The 24,225-nt window shown below is 40.5% G+C and overlaps 2 protein-coding genes across 5 annotated transcripts in view; one reads left to right on the forward strand and one right to left on the reverse strand.

Moving 5' to 3' along the window:
- Positions 1-1,664: 1,664 nt before the first annotated feature.
- On the reverse strand, positions 1,665-21,907 carry FKBP14 (FKBP prolyl isomerase 14). 3 transcript variants are annotated; one of them, XR_007518453.1, is made up of 5 exons: positions 21,381-21,745; positions 17,889-18,040; positions 12,558-12,685; positions 4,862-6,356; positions 1,665-2,063 (listed from the first exon to the last, which is right to left on the reverse strand). XR_007518453.1 is itself a non-coding variant. In XM_049894052.1 (5 exons), exons 2-5 carry the CDS (start codon positions 21,575-21,577, stop codon positions 6,198-6,200), a joined length of 636 nt encoding a protein of 211 aa, XP_049750009.1. In that variant the 5' UTR covers positions 21,578-21,600; positions 21,754-21,907; the 3' UTR covers positions 3,421-6,197. The 3 variants fall into 3 exon arrangements, 2 of the variants coding, with proteins under 2 accessions (XP_049750009.1, XP_049750008.1); XM_049894052.1 differs by lacking the exon at positions 1,665-2,063 and adding an exon at positions 21,754-21,907 and having other exon boundaries at positions 3,421-6,356; positions 21,381-21,600; XM_049894051.1 differs by lacking the exon at positions 1,665-2,063 and having other exon boundaries at positions 3,421-6,356.
- A 2,088-nt stretch (positions 21,908-23,995) lies between these two features.
- PLEKHA8 (pleckstrin homology domain containing A8) overlaps positions 23,996-24,225 on the forward strand; it is a 79,912-nt gene continuing 79,682 nt past the window's right edge. For both annotated transcript variants that reach the window (XM_049894044.1, XM_049894045.1), the window contains exon 1: positions 23,996-24,073. In XM_049894044.1, the coding sequence (XP_049750001.1) occupies positions 24,034-24,073 (40 nt within the window). In that variant the 5' untranslated portion in view covers positions 23,996-24,033. The remainder of the gene's footprint in view (positions 24,074-24,225) is intronic.

Below are 24,225 nucleotides of genomic sequence, written 5' to 3' on the forward strand. Positions count from 1 at the left end.
TGGTATAAAGACAGCGGGAGAGAACAATTATGCTGTGGGGCAATTTGGCAATTCCAAATGGGGGTTTTACAGCAAGAGCCCTTTTAAGGTCTTCTCCGTTTCCCTGCAAGTAAGAAGCTGTCTCCTGCTTTAAGGCAAATCTCCTTCTATTTGTATTACCACTTTTCTTGGTTACCCTATATAAGGTCACCCATTTAATTAAATTTAGCTGTTAATATTAAGAACCACTTTAAAAATCTAGAATGTCTTAAATAAAATGTATTCTGCACAAAAATAGCTACACAATTCCAGCAGATATGATCATAATGATTGGAGAGAACCACCAACATGTGGTTGAGTGTTATCACGTCCTACTCTCCTAGCCAGATGTCAGAGATTTAGAGTCACAGTAACACAAAATGTACTCTGCAGAATAAGCCCAACAAATGAATGAGAAAATGCTGTAAGAAACTGGAAACAAGCCCCGCAGGGTCTCCCTGCCTTTACTTCATTCTTATAATAATGAAACTCTCCCTCAATCCTTGGATTTACATTATACATAAAATTGTTTTTACTGCAGCCATTTACTGGAAAGGAAATTACCTTTATCCTACTACAGTCTGGAATTTTAAATTGATGCAATAATTTGTAAATTCCCAGAAATCCCCAAGTGGGATATATGGTAATTTAGCCGTCAAGGGGCCATCATTCACCTTACTCTAGGTTTTTAGAGTAAAACCTCAGCAAGCATCTCTCACGTCATTTGTTTTTCAATCATCATAAAACAAAATGGATGTTAGCCTGGCTCACAGGCACTTAGATTGGCTTTGTAGATTACCGGCTGACTCATACTCACCAAAGTCATCCATTTTATACCAGCGGCTTGATTAGCAATCCCAGTGCCATCGATTTGATTCTGACTCATAGCAGTACAGGAACATAAAGAACTTGTCAGCAAAAGAATCCACAGTGTGCTACATGTTGCAGAGCTCCCCAAATCTCCTAATTCTTTTTATCCCTTTCCTTAACAATAATCTGAGTGTATCAAAATGAGCCCTCTTGATCCCTTTGGTAAACCTCAAGTGAAGGGGAAAAAAAGATTATTGTTAGTTTCATATGAAGAACTACCATGAAATTTTATGTTAATTATAAATGAAACACAGAGATGTAGGAAAAGTATAAAATGGCAGAATCCAAATGGACAAAAGGAAGCTTAACTCCACAGTAAAGACAAGTTTTCAGAAGGGGAATCATGTACTAGAGAGAGCATATCAGTAATTAATATCTTTGGTACAAAACTCTTCTTTCTCTCTCTATATATACACACACATACACATATAGACACACTACATATATGCATGCATGCACACACATACACATATATATATTTTTTAGACAATAGCAATAGTTTTTTTCTCCCAAATCTCCTGACTGTATATTCTTCTAAAGGGGTAGGTTGCAGGTAATTCTGAAAAAATAATATAGAAGAGTAATTTTGAGAAAGTCTGAAGTTCATTTCCCTTTTTTAGTAAGATGTTCACAAAAACATATTTACTGACCACCTAAACTTTTTGCTGTAAGAATTCAGAGTTATAAAAAATTTCTAACCCTGAGGAAAATGCTATCTCCACACAGTTCGTCATTTAGACTATAAATTCATTTTTAGGCACAATTAGTTACCCCAATATACAATGCTTTCCAAAATGCATGAAAGATGGTTCACAGGAGATTTCAGCATAGCAGGCTACATATTCAAGGGTAGAGAATTAGTTAACTGCCTCTCAAATTAAAGGTCTTGGACCACTACTTCAGTATCACCTGGCAAGTAGGTTAAAATGCAGATGAATGGGTCCAATCCAAGACTTAATTAATCAGAATCTCTGGGGAAAGAAATCTTCGCTTGTAACACACACCTCATGTAATTCTGGCATGCACTAAAATTTGCGAATCACTGCTACGTTTTGCCTTTAAGAACCAAGGAGTACTCTCATTGAATCTGAGGACTAAGTTACCAATCTAATGTTTCCTAAGGAGTCTTCCTGCTGTCACCCTGGACTGAAGAGCTGGAGGCAGTAGAGGCCAGGCTGAAAAGAGACCAAAACAATATTTTAAAGAGAGAAAATAAAGACTCCAAACTCATAAATAAGAATATAGATTTTTGTTGTACTAAAGAGAATATATAAATCCTACTAAAAAGAATCATTTTATAAAATAATGTTACAGATATTGATAGAAAAAATACAACCAGAATGTTCCTTAGAAGCAAGGATGACAAGACCTTGACTCAATCACTTTGGACACATCATCAGGAAAGACCCATTACTAAACAAGGTCATTATACTTGGTAAAGTAGAGGGTCAGCAAAAACTAAGGAGACCCTCAATGGCATGGATTGACACAATAGCCACAACAGACTCAAACATACCAACCATCATGAGGATGGCATAGGACCAGGGTAGGTTACATTCTGATATTTATAAGGTTGCCATGAGTCAAAGTCAACTCAATGGTGATTAACAACCATAGTTATAACTGCTTTCAAATGGGAATATGAATTTATAACCAAGTTTGACATTTTAATTCAAGCTAAAGTGGGTTAAAAACAAACAAAAATCTCGTGTCCAAGTGCTCTGCATTTCTGGAAAGGAGGTTCTTTGCTATTTTTTTTTCCCCAGGCTTATTTAATTAAAATCCTACAATGCTAATTTGATTTTTTATTAAAAAAAAAAAAAAGGTGAGAAAAGAAATTTTTTCCCATAGCATTCCACCAAGCTCCTTTTTCTCCTCTTGCAATTTCTGAGCACTGAGAAATCACCCATTTGATGGGAAGAGGTAGCATGATGGCATATCCGAACAATATTATAGAGGTAAACAATATCCTACATCATGAATAAGATGGAAAGTGCATATGCATTTCCACACGGAAAGATAAAAATGGCTAATCATTTCATCTGAGTTGGGAATCATCATTTCTTATTATTTTTGACAACCCAGCATTGCATTTAATCACAGAAGGCATTTTATAGCACTAATTTGCTCAGTAGGCAGTAATCATCATCATGTCAACCCGTAACGCACAATAAAACCCCAGACTAAAACAATAGTGATAATCACTATCACCACTAAAAAATAGAAAAAAAAGCCTCTAAATTTTTCCAGCACTAAAAATTCTCTGTTAACTATTACTCTCAATGGTTAAGATTTCATGCTTATTTCAAAACAATTTACACCAAGGCACAGCTTTGCTTACAAATGTATCTAAACAGGGTATACAATCAGAGGCACACTCAGGGTGTTACTATACCTCTCTCCTCTTACTACCTGTTCATCTTCCTCTCACTTGATTTCAACATAAAACCCAGAATTGCAGTTAAGAAAATTGAAAAAGCTGCTAAAGAAATCAATGCTTTTAAGAATTTTTCACAAAACAAATTACTTCCAAATAAACTTTATTTTGAAAAGAATACCATAACATATTCACATAAATGTAAATATGACACATTTAGCAATATTAAGGAGTCAAATTAGAGACAAGTGGAGGTCACAGTCCATTTCTGTTTATTCCCTGTAATGGAAAGGTACAAAGCTGCAGCTAAACCAAAAGGGCAGATAATTTAAAAACAATCATAAGCTATTTATTTGGTTTCATTTCATACTTATATCTAAATATTAAATATAGGAATTGCTAAAAACTCATAAGATCAAGAAATATGCTGCCTGAATAATCAGACTTCTTTCTGCTTTACTTTCTCTACCATGGATAGCATCATCAGTAATATTTACACAAAGTAGCACCATAGGACAAGCTGCTTTCCTTCCTCCCACAAGACAGTATAAGGCTTTCTGTATCACGGCTTATAACTCCTCCAGGTCAAGGAAAATATCACTGATGACATACGAGTTTTCAAGTAGAGATGATTTTGTCAGGGGAAGGCAGTATAGTATGTTCTTTTTGAGAACTTTACAATTTAGCGAGGTATATATCAACATACAATCTGTGAAAGTAGTCTATATGTGATGCAATGATTGCTCATGATTCTTTGAAAACAAGCAGAAAGGGCCACGTAAATCACAGACTACATCAGCCTGTGCCCTGACAGAGAACACAACAGAGAACCCCTGAAGGAGCAGGAGAACAGTGGGATGCAGACCTCAAATTCATGTAAAAAGATCAGATTTAATGGTCTGATTGAGACTAGAAGGACCCTGGAGGTCATGGTTCCCAGACCTTCTGTTAGCCCAAGACAGGAACCATTCCCAAAGCCAACTCTTCAGGCAGGATTGGGCTAGACTATAAGATAGAAAATGATACTGGTAAGGATTGAGCTTCTTGGATCAAGTAGACACATGAGACTATGTGGGCAGCTCCTGTCTGGAGGCGAGGTGATACGGCAGAAGGGGTCAGAAGCTGGCTGAATAGACATGGAAATAGAGGATGGACAGAAGGAGTGTGCTGTCTCATTAGGGGGAGAGCAGCTAGGAGTATATAGCAAGGTGTATATAAATTTTTGTATGAGAGACTGACTTGATTTGTAAATTTCCCTTAAAGCACAATAAAAATTAAAAGAAAGAAAACAAAAAACCTGTGGGGAAATAGGAATGAAAGGAATAAGGTACACACCTAGAACCTCTCTCACCACATAGGGTTTATGAGGCAATTTGGTGCTAACCCCAAGATTATCATATGAAACCAGTCATTCCTGTACCATAAGAAGAATTCTAAAGTGCCAGAGACATAGCATACCATCTTCATGGGTAAGAACCTAAAGACAAACAGCAGATCTGGCTGCTTGAAGAACAAATGGAAGAGACAATCAGACTCAAAGAATTCCAAGAGAATTTTCACTTTTTCAATAGTAGAGGGCAGAAGAAAGACACTGACCTTGAGGACTAAAAACTGGTTCTACTGGTTAGCTGCTGACCAGGGGCATAACAAGCAATCTCTTTGAACGTCTATTTCTTCATCTATAAAATTGGTACAGTAAGATCCACACTTAAAGACTTCAGAGCAATAAGAATCAAAGACAACAATGCACTTGATAACACTTTGTAAAGCACAAAAGACTTTTCTTAGTAAATGGAGCTTTGGTCATGTTGTAAAAGTATTAAGGATAAAAACCAATTTAAGATGAAACTATAAAATCATCAATTTTTTTACCCAGATTATACCTCTATTCAACAGTAACTGGTATAGGTAGGCCTCATCTTTTGACGAGGCAGAAATAAGAACATTTCTATGGCAAGATCTCTGCTTGGCTTTATCTTGCCAGTACAAGCACAGTTCTAGAAAACGCCAACAGCTAGGAGCCTAGAAACCTCAGCTCCTTTGTTTTCATAATGGCGATTCTGGCCTAAAATACTTGCCTTAACATGTTATTTGGTCAGTGTGAACAGGGTTAAGTCATTATTAGCTTAGTAATTTATAATACAATACCATTGTAGCATAACATTCTCATTACAGATTTTATTCATCAAAGAAATGAGAAATCTACTAGCCTTGAACACAGTGAATAAATAAAACTCTTTACCTTGTCTACAATATTTTGACACAATTCATTACAAAGAAACAAACACATCAATAATTTGTCCTATTTATCAGGATAGGTCATTAGCCACTAGGAAATGAACTTTATCAAGCCACTTAAGTCCTAGGCAGAGTGTTTGAATGCATACGTATTTATAAGTTATTACCTTTGTTACCCACATCAGCATTGCACATCTCCTCAGTAAAGCAGTAGCTGTTAACTAGTAAAGTCCAAAGCCATTTTCCTTAAGCAGAGACTTAAAGGGAATTGAAGCCAAACTATTTCGTTATTAAATGAAAATAGTAAGCCTTGGGCTATTGCAAAAGGCTTTTCAAATACATCAGCATCTGGAGAAAACAGAGAGAAGGAGAAATATAGCGTGTTGACCTAGTCTTATGTTATGGCATGTACCAAGTTGCAATATCTTAAAATTACAAGCAAGTAAGTAAAACATAAGGCTTCATACGTGAAAATGGAAAATGGTCCAGAAGTCTTCCATTCAAAGACAAATTAATTTTTTCTTCCCAATAACTAACCAGAAAGAAATGGGCACTTAGGAACCTGAAGGGGTTCTTTAAATAATATTTAGAAAAATGTATAAAAATAAAAAACTAAGAACAGAACACTGTTAAAAAATAAGACTTTCTTTAAAGATGGTCACCCTCTTGATGTATAAAACGAGCAGCTACGTCTCTATAACTCATCATGTTTATATGTAAATTCTCTGGCAGATATAAATCCATCTTTGTCTTCATCTTCTTTATCAAAAATATCCTCCACCAAAACATCATGATGACTTTCATTCACCACCGCACCATGCTTTTCAAATTCCTTCTTTAAATACACTTTAACCTATAAAATAATGGATTTCATTAGTGACTCTGGTTCATAAAACCCTCATTGAGCCAATCAATATCACAGACATATGAAGTAGTAATTAAATATATGTATATAATTTAAATATATATATTTAGCTGTTTACATATATATTTAAATAACTACTAAACATCTACTTTATATGTTTCTAACGATAGTAAAAGAATTAGAAGAAATTTTTTCCCTTGAAAACCGTTGCTACAGTAGAGACTCAGAATATTGCTCAGAGGCAAACATAAGCCTTGTATCATGTGTATAATCCTTACATCAAACATAAGGCTTATATCACCTAAAAAAAAAAAAAAAAAACCCAATGAAAGTACATTACCTTCTTAATCTAAGTCTAAATAAAGCCAAGTATTTGAAAGATGGCAAAATCCAATGCATTATTCAGATCTTTTTTTCCTACCAAACACCAGTATTCCACATATTTCTCTTAAAAGCAGATTAAATGATTGCATTTTTGACTTGATCAGTGTCTGTGGGCCTGACCATGATCACGCCACACCTATTCACAATGATTGCATGCAATCTCAGAAATCAAAGCAAAGTCTAGTCTGATGAATGCTTGGCCTAAAACTTCCCTTTTCATTCAGATGTTTAAAAACAAAAATAAAATACTGCCGCCAATTACCCACTGGATACACTACAGTGCAATTCTCACTCCTTCTGTTAGAACAGCAATTTCAAACCTTCTTTTCACACCTGTCCCTCAACATGCAACCACAGAGCATATACTTATTTCTAAGATTAAAGTGAGGTGATGCAGTTGTTTAAAAGAGAAAACAAAGACGATGAAATTCTCTATGGATTGATGTATAAATATATGTCAAGGACATATCACTGTGTGAATAAAGCAAGATGCCAAACAGTATTTTTGTGTTTGTATGTTGTTGCTGTTGTTAGGTGCCGTCGAGTTGGTTCCGACTCATAGGGACCCTATGCACAACAGAACGAGACACTGCCTGGTCCTGCGCCATCCTTAAATCGTTTTTATGCTTGAACTCATTGTTGCAGCCACTGTGTCAATCTACCTTGTTGAGGGTCTTCCTCTTTTCCGCTGACCCTGTACTCTGCCAAGCATGATGTCCTTCTCCAGGGACTCATCCCTCCTGTCAACATGTCCAAAGTATGTAAGATGCAGTCTCACCATCCTTGCCTCTAAGGAGCATTCTGGCTGCACTTCTTCCAAGACAGATTTGTTTGTTCTTTTGGCAGTCCATGGTATATTCAATATTCTTCGCCAACACCACAATTCAAAGTCGTCAACTCTTCTTCGGTCTTCCTTATTCATTGTCCAGCTTTCACATGCATATGATGCAATTGAAAATACCATGGCTTGGGTCAGGCGCACCTTAGTCTTCAGGGTGACATCTTTGTTCTTCAACACTTTGAAGAGTTCCCTTGCAGCACATTTGCCCAATGCAATGCATCTCTTGATTTCTTGACTGCTGCTTCCATGGCTGTTGATTGTGGATCCAAGTAAAATGAAATCCTTGACAACTTCAATCTTTTCTCCATTTATCATGATGTTGCTCATTGGTCCAGTTGTGAGGATTTTTGTTTTCTTTATGTTGAGGTGTAATCTATACTGAAGGCTGTGGTCTTTGATCTTCAAGTCCTCTTCACTTTCAGCAAGCAAGGTTGTATCATCTGCATAACAAAGGTTGTTAATGAGTCTTCCTCCAATCCTGATGCCCCGTTCTTCTTCATATAGTCCAGCTTCTCGGATTATTTGGTCAGCATACAGATTAAATAGGTATGGTGAAAGAATACAACCCTGACGCACACCTTTCCTGACTTTAAACCAATTGGTATCTGCTTGTTCTGTCCGAACAACTCCCTCTTGATCCATGTGAAGGTTCGTCATAAGCACAATTAAGTGTTCTGGAATTCCCATTCTTTGCAATGTTATCCATAGTTTGTTATGATCCACACAGTCGAATGCCTTTGCATAGTCAATAAAACACAGGTAAACATCCTTCTGGTATTCTCTGCTTTCAGCCAGGATCCATCTGACATCAGCAATGATATCCCTGGTTCCACGTCCTCGTCTGAAACCAGCCTGAATTTCTGCCAGTTCCCTGTCGATATACTGCTGCAGCCGTTTTTGAATGATATTAACGATATTGTTCTATAATTTCCACACTCGGTTGGAATGTTTGTTTGTGTTAATATAGTATGCTACCTTTGGTGTAAAGGAGAGAAGAATCTGTATTCATATTTCCTTGAATTTGCATAAACACTAGAAGGATACATTAAAACCAAAAGAACCAAACCCGTTGCCTTCAAGTCAATTCTGACTCATAGTGGCCCTAAAGGACAGAGTAGAACAGCCTCACAGGGTTTCCAAGGAGCAGGTGGCAGACTGGTACTGCCAGCCTTTTAGCAGCTGAGCTCTTAACCATTTGCCACCAAGGCTCCGAAGGATACATTAGAAACTAATAAAATATGGTGTGTGGTTTTTTTGGGGGGAGGGGGGCAACAGGGTGGAGGAAGACTTCTTAATAAATAAGACTTTTTATATAGTGTTTTTGGACGATGTGAATGCATTTTTTTTATTGTGCTTTAAGTGAAAGTTTACAGTTCAAGTTAGTTTCTCATATGAAAACTTACACACACATTGTTATGTGACCCTAGTTGCTCTCCCTGTAATGTGACAGCACACTCCTCCTTTCCACACTATATTTCCCATGCCCATTCAACCAGCCCTTGTCCCTCTCTGCCTTCTCATCTCACCTCCGGACAAGAGCTGCCCATTTAGTCTCATGTATCTACTTGAGCTAAGGAGCACACTCTTCACAAGCACCATTTTATGTCTTATAGTCCAGTCTAATCTTTGTCTGAAGAGCTGGCTTCAGGGATGGTTTTTGTAAATCTATTTTATATGCTAAGATTTCTAAATAAAGAGAATTAAAATTTATCTTAGGAAAAAGGTCCTATAACTGGTAACACTATGAGATGTTACAAATTTATTGGCTGTGGATTGTGACCCCATGGTTCATAACAACTTAGCTTATTCAAGGCTTAATCATTTCCTGGTCATTAGAATTAAACTAAGGAGCCCTGGTTGCCCAGTGGTTAAGCATTCAAACTGTCCATCAGCTCCTTGGCAGAAAAGACCTAGAGATCTGCTCCCATAAAAATTAGCATGTTTTATGCAAATAACAGTCATCTTCTATGTGTGTTTGCCAACTCCACCCTCCCCCAGGAGGCATTTTCATAAGCACTGCTACACCAATTTTTTTTACATGTTGCTGTAAAAAAATAAGCATAGTGCGCTTAGGAAAATACGGGGAGGTGGGCACAGGGTCTGGTTAGCAAAAAACAAATGTATGAGGCGTGCGCATTATTTGCCTAAAAATACTACAGCCTACGAAACCCTATGGGCCAGTTCTATCTGTCCTATATTACAGAATGTTGATCTCTTATGAGGAGAAAAGGAAATAATAGGCCTTTAATTTGTATTGATTTTCCTCATTTAAATTTTTCTACTTTTGTTGATTTTTATTAATGTAAATAACAGTAGTATGCAAGCATATTTATTTACAAATTAGACAAGTATTTACTTCCAGTGAGGGTAAATAATCACAAACGTTTAGAGCCAACTGCTACATATAACACATAATTTAAATTTTGGGCAGGTTGACAGTTAGTCTTATTTTTTTTTATACCAAAAAATTAGATGTGACTTGATGAAATATAGTTACCTGTTGCCGTCGAGTCAATTCCGACTCATAGCAACCCTATAGTTAGGTCCAAAAGAAAGAGCTATCTTGAACAAAACCTTACTACGGTGAGGATGATGCTCCCAAGGCTCCATGCTGCGATAACCTGTTTATGCATCAGTCCTCCTCTGACCACTCAGTTAATCATTTATCCTCTCCTCCCTAAAGCAGGAGTACCAATCTATGTTCCGTAGGATACTTAATTGTTTAGTTTCTATCTCCTTTTCTGATTTGGTAACTCCTCAATGAATGGAAACCCTGGTGGCGTAGTGGTTAAGTGCAACAGCTGCTAATCAAAAGGCTGGCAGCTAAAATCCACCAAGTGCTCCTTGCAAGCTCTATGGGACAGTCCTGCCCTGACCTGTAGGGTCACTATGAGTTGGAATAGACGGCAACCTGTTTTTTTTTTTTTTTCAATGAAAGGTGCTGTTCTTATTCCTCAGCCCTGAGAGGCATGCTCCCTATTTTCCCAGCAGTGTGTACAAAATCACAGGCACCCCAACATCCCTGAAAGGTCTGGCGAGCCCTTCACTTCACTGTAACTCCATCTCTAAACCACAGGGGGGAGTGTTTTCTTTTGATTTGAAAAAGAAGGACACACCATAGTCTATTCTCTGCCAGTGAGTCCCTAGGTGGTGCAAATGGTCAAAGTGCTCAGCTGGTAACTGAAAGGTTGGAGGTTCGAGCCCACCCAGAAGTACCTTAGAATAAAGGCCTGGAGATATGCTTCTGAAAAAATCAGCCATTGAAAGCCCTATAGAGCACAGTTCTACTCTGACGCACATGGGATTGCCAGGTGTTGGAACTGACTCCGCAGCAATTGTAGTTTTTTATTCTACTCCCGCGATTCTCAAAGCATGGTCTCCTGACCAGCACTACCTGGGAACATGTTCCAAAAACAAACAAACAAACAAACAAAAATGGTTGCTGTTGAGTTGATTTCAGCTCATGGTGACCCTATAGGACAGAGTAGAACAGCCTCATAGGGTTTCCGGAGCGGCTGGTGGATTTGAACTGCCAACCTTTTGGCTAGCAGCCGAGCTCTTAACCAGTGTGCCACCAGGGCTCCATAACAGGCATCTGCCTCTCCATTGGGGAATTGAACCCTGGTCTCCCCAGTGACAGGCAGGGATACTCACCACTATATTAGCGAGGACAGTGTGAACATGTTAGAAATGCAATTCTTGGACTTCACCTCAGAACTACTAAATCAGAAACTTTGGTGGCAAGATTCAGGGGCAGGGGTGGGAAGAAACCTGGTAGTCTGTGTTTTAACAGGTGCCTCCGAAGCACACTTAAGACTGTATTCCTCTGTGGGCTGTGCTGGGAAGAAGCAATGTTTGTGATACAGCGAAGTAGCTTTGTGATCAAGGGGTCTTGATTTGTGACCAGCCAGGCCAGAATGGAGAGTGTGGGTACACGAAAACAGGGATAAATATCTGCCTCACTTCTTTCCCCATAGCAATCAGCTACACAGGTATGTGCAGCAATGGCTGTGGAAACGTAAGCTGTAGGGAGAAACAACTTCTTCCTTTCTGTTTACTCAAACCCCAGGACTTTGAGGGGACTGGGAAAGGTCTTCTGCTATGGAAAATCCAGGCTGGCGTCTCCTTTCCCCGCGTGTTAACCTGAACGAAACTGAACAAGTGAGTTGATTCCTGTCAGTTGCTAGGAAGTCACTAAGACATGCATCTAACAGCCAGTCTACAGTTTTAATCAGAAACTGTCCATGTAACATACTTTTCAGGACATCCATGTTCCTTATACACTAGCTCCAAATGGGAATTGTCTTGGCAAAGTGGATCTTTCAAAAACCCAGAGCAAGGGCAAGATATAGCCATCCCTAAGCATGGGGACGGAAACCGCGGTGGCGTAGTAGTTAAGAGTTTGGCTGCTAACCAAAAGGTTGGCAGTTCAAATCTACCAGGCACCCCTTGGAAATCCTGCGGGGCAGTTCTACTCCTACAGGGTGGCTATGAGTCAGAACTGACTTGACGGCAATGAGTTTTTGATTTTAAGCATTAGGAAAAGAGCCCTGTTGGCACAATGGCTAAGCCCTCAGCTGCTAACTTAAAGGTTGGCAATTCAAACCCACCCAGAGGCTCTACAGGAAAAAGACCTGGCAATCTGCTCCATAAATATTACAGCCTAGAAAACCCTATGGGGCAGTTCTACTCTGCCACATGGGGTCACTGTGAATTAAAAATTGACTTGATGGCACCTAACAACAATGAAAGCAACAAGAAGCATTGGGAAGAAAGAGAAAAAAATCAAAAGGCTGATTTTTAAAAGTCTACAAAATAATGATTTCCTATGAAAACATCAACCTTCAAAGCATCAGTGTTTTAAGAAAACATAAAAATAGCATTTTACCTAAATAAAAGTAAATTTTCTTTAAAAATATATTTCTAAAAATTAAGCTACAAGAAAAGAGGAGAAGGAAGGTCACCTCATCTTTCGAGAGTTTCCAGTCATCATTAAGATCCATTTCTTGGAATGATTCATGGGATCTCGGTCCATTTCGAATCTCCAGGAGATCGATGTTGAATATCAATGTACTCTCTGGGGGAATTTTACCTGACATGAGGAGAGGGGAGGAAAGTTATATTAAAAAGAGCCAAAAGTTTTAATGATTATGAAACTTATGATACCGGACAAAGTATTCTTTTAATTGTATTCAGTGAAGAGCCTTCCCAAGATTGTCACATATAAGGAAATCATTTGTAGTATAATTGTATTTTACTCAAATAAATAGTTGGGGGTTCAAGTCCACCAAGAGGTACCTTGGAAGAAAGGCTTGTCGATCTCCTTCTCAAAAATCAGCCATTGAAAGCCGTATGGAACACATTTCTACTCTGACACACATGGGGTTGCCATGAGTCGAAATGCAAAAAGAAGGAATAATGCAGTCCAGTAAATTAAAAACAATCTATTTTTGGCTTTGCAATTAAAAAATATATAGACACAGATGTGCCTAATGGCCTAGGTATTAAATTTAAAATATAGTTAAGATATTCCAAAACAAAACCTGTAGCCGTCAAGTCAATACCAACTCATGGCAACCCTCGAAGACAATGTAGAACTGCCTCATAGGGTTTCCAAGACTGTAAATCTTTACAGAAGCAGATTGCCACATCTTTCTCCCACAGAGTGGCTGGTGGGTTCGAATCACTAACCTTTCAGTTAACAGCCAAGCACTTATCCATTGTGCCACCAGGGCTCCTTAATACTACCTGTTAAGAATTTCAAATTCTCATGGAATTCAGACTTTCTGGAGCCACTGGGCCAGATGACCCCCAAAACTATTACCCGGAGGAAGTCTCTACACCTGAACCAAAACCATCCCCTGAAGTCATCTCTGAACTAATAAAAAAGAAAAAATAGCTTAGCATAATTAGAAAAAGATATCTGCGTTAAGCATTATACTCTTTTAAGGAATTATCTATATATCATGAAATTGACAATAGCAATTCGAAAGGATAGATGGGAAGCATGGGGGGCAGTGAGTTTGTGTTAATGATGGTGAAATCATTTGGAAAAGGTCGGGAAAAGTAGCACAACTTAAAGAATGCTACCCATGTAAAAATTGCTGAAGTGGTGTATGTTTTGTTGTGTATATTTTCACCAAAAAAAGCAAAAGATATTACCTGTTAAGATTGACTTAAAGTGCTTAGGTAATTCAGAATCATATTACAAATGATTTACTAACTTTTGAGTCAGCAAGTCCTGACCTGGAAGCACATACAGAATTGCCATTTCTAGCACTGGGAGGTGGTATATAATTAAGTCAGCTCAAGTCACAGACTGTCTGGGAGTGAAGCTTGTATCTGCTCCTCTCTAAGTCTCAATTTCCTCATCTGCAAAATACAGATAATATTGCCCCATCTCATGAGACTGTTGGGAGGACAAAGGGCAGGGCTAAAGAGCTTTGTAACACTTGCCTGAGCAGGGCAGAGGCCGGCCGACACAAGAGGCCCAAGGGGCCGAGAAGCCAAGGAACCAGAAAGCAGACGCTGAAGAGACAAGGAGCATGGGAAGCAGAGCTACCTCAATCTCAAAGGATAGGGCCATGGCCTCTGGGGCCTCGAAGGGTGGGATCATGGCCTCTGGAGTTTCAAAGACTGGGGCCACAGCCTCTTAGGTTTCAAAGAGTCAGGTCTTCACCAACTGGGTTTGGAGTGTGGGACTGCCGTTCACAAGTGCCAGGGGCATGGGGCTGGATCCACTGCCCAAAGCTGAGGAGGCAGGGCTGCCATGCCCAAGGGGCAGAAGAACAGGACCTGCAGGGGGCAGCAGGGGTAGGGTCACCACTCAGATGGACTAGGAGGATGGTGCTGCCCCAAACCAAGGGAAAAGAGTTACCATCCCAGTGAGCCTGGAATGTAGAGCTGAAGCCCAAGACCAAGGGGCCTCCACCCAGAATCCAGAGGGCATGGCCAGCAGTCAGAGTCTGGAGGGCAGGGCCACTGAATAGATGGTCTCAGAGAATCAGAGAATGGGATTATTTTCAAGCCTTGAGAGTTAATGTAAATTGTTCTCCTGGGTGTTTTACTTGCTTGGTGCCCGTTATTCCTTCTTTCCCTCCAATTTCTCCCATTTGTAATGGAAATATCTACCTTGTACATGTCCCATAAATCATTGTACATGGAAGCAGATAACCTGTATTTCAGATTTCACAGGTCCACAGATGGGAGGAATTTTGCCCCAGGATGGAATTTGGGCTTGGAGTTGATTTAAGACTTAGAATGATACGATGGGGTAAAAGTGTTTTACGTGTGTCAAGGACATGAATTTTGGGGGGCCAAAGGGTAGAATGTCATGGATTAAATTATGTCCCCCAAAAATGTATCGACTTGGCTAGGCCATGATTCCCAGTATTGTGTGGTTGTCAGTTTTGTGATCTGATTATCCTCCATTTTTGCCATATGTTGTAAATCCTAGCCTCTCTACCAGTGGTTAGGAGAAGTCCTGGTGGCATGGTGGTTAAAGCACTGAGCTGGTAACTGAAATGTCAGTGGTTTGAACCCACTGTGTAAGAGAGAGATGTGACAGTCTGCTTCCATAAAAGACTTACAGCCTTGGAAGCCCTATGGGGTAGTTCTACTTTGTCCTATAGGGTCGCTGTGAGTTGGATTTGACTTCATGGCAGTAGGCTTGGTTTTGGTATGCCTATGAATACAGTCCCATTTGTGAGCGAGCCTTCTGTTATATCATTGAGGCAGGATTAGGTCATGTTAATACCGACTAGGGTGAGATGCAAAACCCTTACTCAGGTTATAGCCCTGATCTGATGTAAGGGAAGTTTCTATGGGGTATGGCCTGCATCACCTTTTATCTTACAAGAGATAAAAGCTGAGAGAAGCAAACAGAGAAGGAGGCACCTCACTACCACCAAGAAAGATGAGCTGAGAGCATAGCACATCATTTGGATCTGGGGTCCCTGTGCTGAGAACCTCCTAGACCCAGGGGATAATTGATGCCAAAACACATAGAGATCTACAAGGAACTCTGGGCCCACAGTTGTAAAAAGGAGATAAGGATTGTCCCCCAGAGCTGACAGAGAGGGAAAGCCTTCCCCCAGAGCCAGTGTCCTGATTTCAGACTTCTAGCCTCCTAAACTGTGAGAGAACAAATTTCTGTTTTCTAAAACCATCCACTTCTGGTATTTCTGTTATAGCAGCACTAGATAACTAAGACAAATACTTAGCATTATGCATGATACACAGTAAGTTTTTGATAAATGTTACTTAGATATAATAATTCTCTTACACGCTTTAAAAACAATGCAGGAATCTTAAAAAGTTAACATCTCCTTTGATGTAGAACATTATATGTTAAAGAAATTTCATGGGACTTGAATGGAAGAAATTAAAATGAATTTCTGAGAAGGGAGATAAAAGTCTTTGAAAGTGAAAAGAGCTTTGTTAAAGTCCCAAGGACCTAAAAAAAAAACTTTCTGGGAAGTACAAATAATTTGTTTCAAAATTTTTTCCTTATACCATATTTAACATGCAGATTTGGAATAAACATTTCTAAATATTTCCAAGTATTTCCATGAAAGAGCATTTGTAAGTCTCAAAGAGAAGAACACTTACACTGTGTGCTGGAGCTTACCATTCCACATTCAGACAGAGAAGGGGCATGCACTAGGCCGTCGTTAACACTGGTATCTTTCCAAAGAAGGCATGCAAGCATGGTACTAAAAAACTACAAAATTAGTGTTAAGTACACAGTAGAATTAGTTTCATGGCACTTAGTTTGAAGGAAATGATCCAAACTTAGATCTCTACTTGTTACATAATAAAATTGAGTTAATTATAGTATAGAGAAAGAGTAATGAACAGTATTATACATAGATATGAAAGATGAGACAATGAAGATACAGGAAAGTCAAAGAATACTTTTAAGCACTAGAGAAACATTTTCTAGATCTTTGATTTTCTTCTCTAAAGATGATAATTAATATAAGAATGGAAGTTGGTTAGTAAATCCTTTTCTATGCATAAGATTAATATGACAAGTTCCACATTAGAATATACAGGGCTTCACGTATGGCACCTTCTTTTTCATTCTTAGGAAACTGAGGCTAGGAATCCTGATCCACAGTCATAAATGCTAAGGTTAGACCTAATATTTATACTACATCAGTGTGGTTCTTTGTGCTGCTCTGATGACTACTTAAAACACACACACACACACACACACACACCTTTTTCTTCATTATGTAAGCAATACATGCTCATTATAAAAAAGATATGGAAGAGACAGAACCGGAAATCAAAATAATGCCCAGTCCCACAATCCAATAAATATTCTACTTTATTTCCTTGTGATTCACTTTCTGTGTGTATATATATATTTTTTTCTAATACTTAGTACCACAGTAGATACAGTATAGCTTTATTTTCTACTTGTATACACAAGATTGTATCATGCATTTTAGAGACAATTTTTAAAATCTTTGAAGATTCTGTTCTTAGTAACTGGGCCATATTTTATTTAGCTAAACCTTTATCATTATACATGTAGTAGCTTGGTTCCAATTTTTTTGCTATTGGAAACAATGCAGTGATGGACATTTCTGTTCACAAATCTTTCTCCTCACATCTGAATTGTTTCCCTAGGTTAGAATTCAATAAAGGAACTATAAGATAAAGGTATACAAACATTTTTAAGCCTCTTGATACATATCGTCAAACAGCCCTTTGGAAAGTTGCATGGGTTCTCAATCAAACATCAGGTTCCTGAGCCTGCCCTGGAACTGGCACAGCCGGAGACTCCCCAGACCAGCTAGCTGGCTTTCTTTTGCTTTGTGGCACATGGGAAACTAAACCATCTTATGTCACCCATTTTTTTTTTTTTAATCATCTAAAGCTTTATAAATAATCTTTAAAATAAAAGTGAAAAGAACCCCCAAGAAAAATTTTGCTATTGGAGCCTATAGTTGCAAGTCAGTCCTGCAAAGCAGAGATCTAACACTGCATTTAATGCCTTAATTGTCTGTGTTTCAAACGTTCAATTTAAGATACTAATGTTGAATTAATGTTTCTTTTTATACTATTAAAACAAGTGGTTGAACATTAATAGAGTTCAGGGTTCCAGAACTTTTCTTCTATGCTAGCTCAGTTGCCAGTTTAGATATTATTTTACGTTAACCGGCCTTTTTAAATGATAACCAAGACACGTTTCCCAAAGGAATGGAAGAAGTTAGTAGTCACACTGTTACCTAATCCGGAGAAGAACCAGAGTGCCAAGGTAAGAAACATGGAAGTATTCTTACCTTTTCCTTCTTTTCCATAACCAAGGGCAGGTGGAATGATGAGCTTTCTCTTCTCCCCCACACACATTCCCTTCAAGCCCTGGTCCCAACCTTTGAGAGCCTCCAGAATGCCCAGGGTAAACCAAACGGGCTGACCATTGTTATGTTTGTGACTATGGTAGAAAGAAAACATATTGGAACTCTTCTGTAATTTTATTTTTTATTGATATGGTACATTTTTCTACTCATAAGTGGTTAAGTTATTAGCTTGAAAGTTAATTTAAAAAACAGCTATTCTTTATTTGCACACATACAAGTGTGCAACTTTATACTAATTCCATTGATTGTCCATCTTTCCTGATGCAAATTTCACACAGCTGACTCAGAGAAGGGCAGAGGGAATAGTGATGAAAACAATTAACAACTGTTTTAACATTTACTATATACCAGGTATTATCCTAAGTGCTTTGCCTCTTTTAATGCTACAATGATTCTATGAGGTAAATGCCATGATTACTCCATTGTACAGAAGAAGAAACTGAGGTTAAGTGTGCCTAACTCCAAAGCCCAACGTTGTAACCACAAAGTGATGCTATACCAGGAAAACCACCATGGTACAGAACAGGCAAAAAATAATGGAAAATTGTTACTCTGGGAAGAAGAATGAGAGCCTGAAGAGAACTTACGGCCAACACACATGGATGCATATTCACATGGATGTCAGGGAGTCAGGGCACAATGTCTTATGTCCCACCTACAAGCTTTCCTGGTTTATAGCCTCCCCACAGCTCCAACAGGTGAAAAGGGCTGCTCTTCACCCTTGAATCCCCAGGTCTCTACTTCTTTCCCCAGGTCTTTACCATGGGGCTCTGCAGGGAAGCCTGGAGAAGTGGCCCCTCAAGGACTAGGGAGGAAGGGAACGGTTAAGGTACCCTGGCTCATGAGCTGAAGAGAGGCCAACCTAAGAAAACCAATCTGCTGAGCTACTGGGTGATGTCTTAGTTTTTTTTAGCGCTTCTGGAAACCCTGGTGGCATAGTGGTTAAGTGCTATGGCTGCTAACCAAAGGGTCAGCAGTTTGAATCCGCCAGGCGCTCCTTGGAAACTCTATGGGGCAGTTCTACTCTGTCCTATAGGGTCGCTGTAAGTCGGAATCGAATCGATGGCACTGGGTTTGGTTTTTGGTTTTGGTATAACAGAAATACCACAGAAATTAATTTTTTCAAAGTTTAGGAGGCTAGAAGTCCAATTTCAGTGTACCATTTCTAGAGGAAGGCTCTCTGTCCACCGTGGGGGAAAATCCTTGCCTTAGCTTCTCCTTGGTCATTTCCATGTGGCATCTACATTTTCTCCTGGTGCTTGCTTGTCTCTGTGTCTAATCTGCTCTTTATGTCACTTAGAAGTGATCAGGTTTTGGATACACACTACATTATTATGGCCTCATTAATATAAGAAAGAAAACCCTATTCCCAAATGGGATTACATCCATTCACTCGTGTAGGGGTTAGGATTCCAACACATATTTTGGGGGGTCACAATTCAATCTATAACAGATGCCTGAGGCTGAGTGCTGTCTGAGCCCCAGTTAGCTCTCTTCTGGTGCAATACCTGTCTTGTAGGTGTGAAAGGGCAATCACTCTACTGGACTTCATGGGTATCACAGTTACTAAATCTAGGTAAGTGACATTTCCTTTCTTTTTTTTTTTTTTGGAGCAGGTGTTAATTTTCCCCCATGAACAAAGTAACAAATCTGGTAAAAAACAAAGCAGGATAAAACAATCTGCCACCCAGCACTGACTACAGTTTCTATACATCTCTTGTCAAGGCTAAAGGATTTAAGCTGGAGGTGATATAGACTATGGTTCTAGAAATGCCAAATGAGGTGACAAAGACTTTATAAACCAATCATTTGATGGTACTTCTTCATAATACTCAGAGTTATCAGCTTCTGACAGTCTCCACGACAGCAGTCACCTCATCCGGTACTAGAAATTTAGTAGCGAACTGCTAAATAATGTCCCATGGTGACCACCAAAGTTGGCACAAATTTTGATTATGAGACTTCGAAGAAATCAGGCTGGGTTTAAAGAGATCAGACTGGAATAAGAATGTAAGTGAAAATTAGAAATGCAAATCATGATATTGTTTCATATGCAAATCATTGTGGCACTGGCCTTGGTGACAAGAAGAAAATTTCAAAGGAGTGTTGAGAGTTCCGTGGCAGTTCTTTCTGAAACATTTGCCAGGGCTGCTTTATACTCCTGCTATTAACAGAATTCAGAGAGGAGTGCCATTCACTTCCCTAAAACCCCAGGACAGACCAGGTCTCAATGCCGGTAAAGGTAGTCGATCAGAAAATGAGGTCTAGGATGGGCCACTGCTTTAGCTCATGCCAGTCCTCTGCCTAGCAAATCTTCCCTCCCGCGTCACTAACCTGGGAACCCCCACCCATCTTTCAAGGCCCAATTCAATTATGGTCTTCGAAAGTCTGTCTCCTTCCTCACTTCCCAGAGCACAACTAATTGTAGGCTCCAATATGCTTTGCTAGCTCTATATCATGAGTTAATTACTTGTCTTCCTCTCTCCCCCTCTGGACTGTATGCTGCTAGATGACAAGGGGCTACTCTTAGTCACCTTTGTCTCCTCAAGGCCTGACTTGTAGCCACTCAATAAAAGTTTGAAAGATGGATGGATAAATAAATGGATGAGGATAAACAGCAGCGAAATCTCTGAATCTGCTTAGTACCCAGCAAAGAGCCTAACATGAAGAAAATGCTCAATAAATACTTTCAGAATGGAATGAATTGAAGTAATGCCTGATGGAAATTCATTACACTTGTAAAACTTTTCCATGTTGCAATTTTAGAATAGAAATAATGATAATGTAACCACCTGAAAATTTCTCACTGTAGGTATTGGATTTAACTTCCATAACCACACCCACACCCATCAATTAAGTCTTTGAATTCTAGAAAGAAGTAAATCACTACTCAAAATCTTGGTACATGATCTAAATATTGTCTGTCAGAATAAAAGTTAATAGGTCATTGAGTAGCATTAACATATCCTTCAAGAGGCAAATAACTGATTGTGCATTTTTCTCGTAAAGTTGCTGTGAAAAGTTTTAAGTAAATATCTATGTCAAATAAAAACGAATTAAGTAATTTTTCCTAAGGAAAGGAGTTTGAAATACGAGAATTCTTTTATGCTTTTGCTACTTATTGCCTAATTATAACCTGATATTTCTGCAGTATTTAAAAGCTTCTAGTTCTAATTTTTATAATAAAAAAAATTAACAGCTTTATCCAGACCACACGTTTCCAATAAGACCTTTACAGGCCTTGTCACATAAGATTGCCTTTAAACAATTTCATTCTTCCAACGAAGTAAACAGGATATTTTTAAGACTGGTAAAACCAGGTATCTGCAATCTTGCCTGCTTGAGAAATTAGGAGGGTGGATTTTTTATTATTTCACCTGTGGGGCATAATTACTTAAAAAAAAAATTACTTACGTGGAGTGAAATAACGAGCCATCCTTTTCTAAGTAGCCTTCATAATGGACCAACATTAAGTCTCCCCCTTTGGTCTTGCGATGGCAGATGAATGGCTTCTGGAGAACTTCAATCTTCACTTCTGGCTCAGGGATCAGAGCCCCACTCAAAGAAGTGACTAACAGTGTCAGGACAGCGTTCCACGAGAAAAGCCTCATGTTAGTAGAACAGGAAAGAGTCTCTAAAAAAACACAGAAAGGGCCCCTGACTTCAAAGAGTTAAGAATGTAGTTTTAGGCTTAGGGGTAACAGCTCCTGGCAAGTTCATGAGTCTCCCTTCTTCGCAGACGTGGCACTTTTACTACCAACAACTTTCCCAGGCACTGCAAACTCACCTCTAAAGAGTTAAATCCAAACCAAGGCCTGAATGGCTCTTATACTGCGGCCGCCTGGACAGAGCGTCCTCCCATTGGCCCGCGGTCTTGTCCCTCAGGTGCCTCTCGAGCCAATGGCGCCGCAACGTTGTACTTGGCAGTCTGGCAAAGGTTGGGCAGCCAGCCCGGCGGAGGATAACACCGAGTGGTCCTAGAGCTCGGCGGTCCCTGGACTTTATGCGAGGGGAGGAGCTAACCGGAAACGCCTCCAGCCGATTGACTTCTGTTAAGAACCTGGAAAGGGCGAGGTTAGGAAGCGTCCTAGGCCAAGTGAAACGGTATGGGTTTCAGGAAAGGCTCGTTTACTCTCTCCCTTGGTGAGCATCACCTCCCCCCAGGATTCCACATCAAGGCTCCTGCTATTCCTTATTTAATTTCATAGTGCCTTAGGGTTTACAAAGCGCGTCCCCGTGCATGGACCTCTTTCTAGCTAGCAAAGTAGGTTTTTGTCTTGTTTTGCTTTTCTAATCCCATTCTAAAGATAAGTAAATTTAGGCTAGGGGAGGTATTCATTTGAGCTCCGACTTCAAACCAAGTCTTCTGATTCATTCCACGACTTAACTTTATTGCTTCTAATAATTTATCACCAGGGTGACTTGAGTACTGTACCGGGCAAATAATATAGACACGGCTGCATTAAAGTCTTGCAGACTTTCGTTTTAAAGAGGAAATGGTAATCACTGTCATCAATTATATATGCTCCTCCTAATTTTTAAATTTTAGTTTTACATTTTTCGCCTAATTTCAAAAGCAAACGTGTTCATTATAGTCAACTTGAAAGAAACTGAAAAGCACTAAAGTAGGGTTTCCAGATAAAATACAGGAGCCCAGTTAAATCTGAATTTCAGACAAACAGCGAGTAATTGTCCTGCATTTTTATTTTATAAATCTGGCAAATTTACTTTGGGGGAAAAAAAAGGAACGAGCAAAAGAAAAAGATCGTCTATAATACCCACATCCAAAATAGTCATCTTAACATTTTGGTACATGCTGTTCTGTGCCTTATGACTAAAGCAATTTGGATCATATTGTACACTTTTGTTTCGTAATCTGATTTTTCCACTTAAATCTATAGTTGACATTTTCCCTGGTCAAATATTCTTAGCACAGTGCTTCTCACACTTTCACGTGCATAGAAATTCCCTTGGGATCTTGTTAAAATGCAGATTCCGATTCAGCAGGTCTGGGCTGGGGGCGAGATTCTGCACTCCTAACAAACTCCCAAGTGACGCCAATGGTGCTGGTTCTGGGACCTCGACTAAGAAAGACTTAGGATTTACCAAAGCAAACCCGATGCCGTGAAGTGATTCCGACTCATAGCGACCCTATAGGACACAGTAGAACTGCCCCAAAGGGTTTCCAAGGAGCAGCTGGTGGATTCGAACTGCTGACCTTTTGGTTAGCAGCCATAGATTTTGACCACTGTGCCAGAGTTTAGACAACATGTATTTACACCGGCCACACAGTAGCCCATCATGAAATTCCCAGCATCTCCGTAGGTCTTGTGGTTGGATACCTGGAGGGTGTGGGATCAAATAGCATTGAAATAAGTATTGAATGCTGAGGACTAGAGCCCAGTGGGTGCCAAACATCGGGAAATGGGGTCTGACCCATCTATGGCACCATTAAGAGTCAAAGCTGTGTCCCATAACCTTTCCTCAGGGACACCCCTCTTTCTCACCCAGAGCGGACACTCTAGCCCGCGTCTTAGCGCTTCCCCAGGACTCAGTTTCCCTGCGGGCTCAGCCCGCTACGTCAGGTTAGCCGCCGCTGCAGCGAAACCACGGACTGGATTTGGGGAACGAGCGCGCGTGCGGCGCTCTGGGCATGCGCGAGCGTGCCCCGGGCCCGGCCGCGGAAAGGGCCAGGGAGCGCGGCCGTGGCGCTGGCAGCGGTCGGCTCCCTCAGTTGCCGCGCTTTGGGGGCGTAGGCGCCCCTCGGACCAAGCCGGTGCCTTGGCCTCCTTGTGGAGGAGGCTGCCGCTCGGGTCTGCCAGCCGGCCGCGTCCTCACGTGCCGAGGCCGCCCCAGTGACCCCGCCCCCGGGCCGAGGATGTGAGGCCGGCTGGGCGTCCCTGAACCGAGCCCGGGTACCGGCACTGGGACTCTCGGCAGCGCCGGGCGATGGCCCTGCTGCCGGTGCGCCTCGCCTTCTGGGGCCTGGGGCAGTGACGGGGCGGGCGGGCGGGCGGGCGTGAGGAAGCGGCCCCGGCGCTGCGGGGAAGAAGGGGCTGCGAGTGCCATGGAGGGGGTGCTGTACAAATGGACCAACTATCTGAGCGGTGAGTGGCCCGGCCCGGCCGGGGGGCGCGCCGGGGGCCGGGGGCGCGCCGGGGGCCGGGGGCGCGCCGGGGGCCGGGGGCGCGCCGGGGGCCGGGGGCGCGCCGGGGGCCGGGGGCGCGCCGGGGGCCGGGTCCTTTGTCTGAGCGGCCCG

This window comes from Elephas maximus, chromosome 8 (assembly GCF_024166365.1).
Source record: "Elephas maximus indicus isolate mEleMax1 chromosome 8, mEleMax1 primary haplotype, whole genome shotgun sequence".
Taxonomy (NCBI): domain Eukaryota; kingdom Metazoa; phylum Chordata; class Mammalia; order Proboscidea; family Elephantidae; genus Elephas; species Elephas maximus.

Coding starts and splice junctions, on each gene's coding strand:
- FKBP14 (XM_049894052.1), bottom strand. CDS start 21,577: ATGAGGCTTTTCTCGTGGAACGCTGTCCTGACACTGTTAGTCACTTCT. Junction 12,686..17,888: donor TTATGGAAAAGAAGGAAAAG/GTAAGAATACTT, acceptor TCCTCATGTCAG/GTAAAATTCCCCCAGAGAGT. Junction 6,357..12,557: donor GGAAACTCTCGAAAGATGAG/GTGACCTTCCTT, acceptor ATTATTTTATAG/GTTAAAGTGTATTTAAAGAA.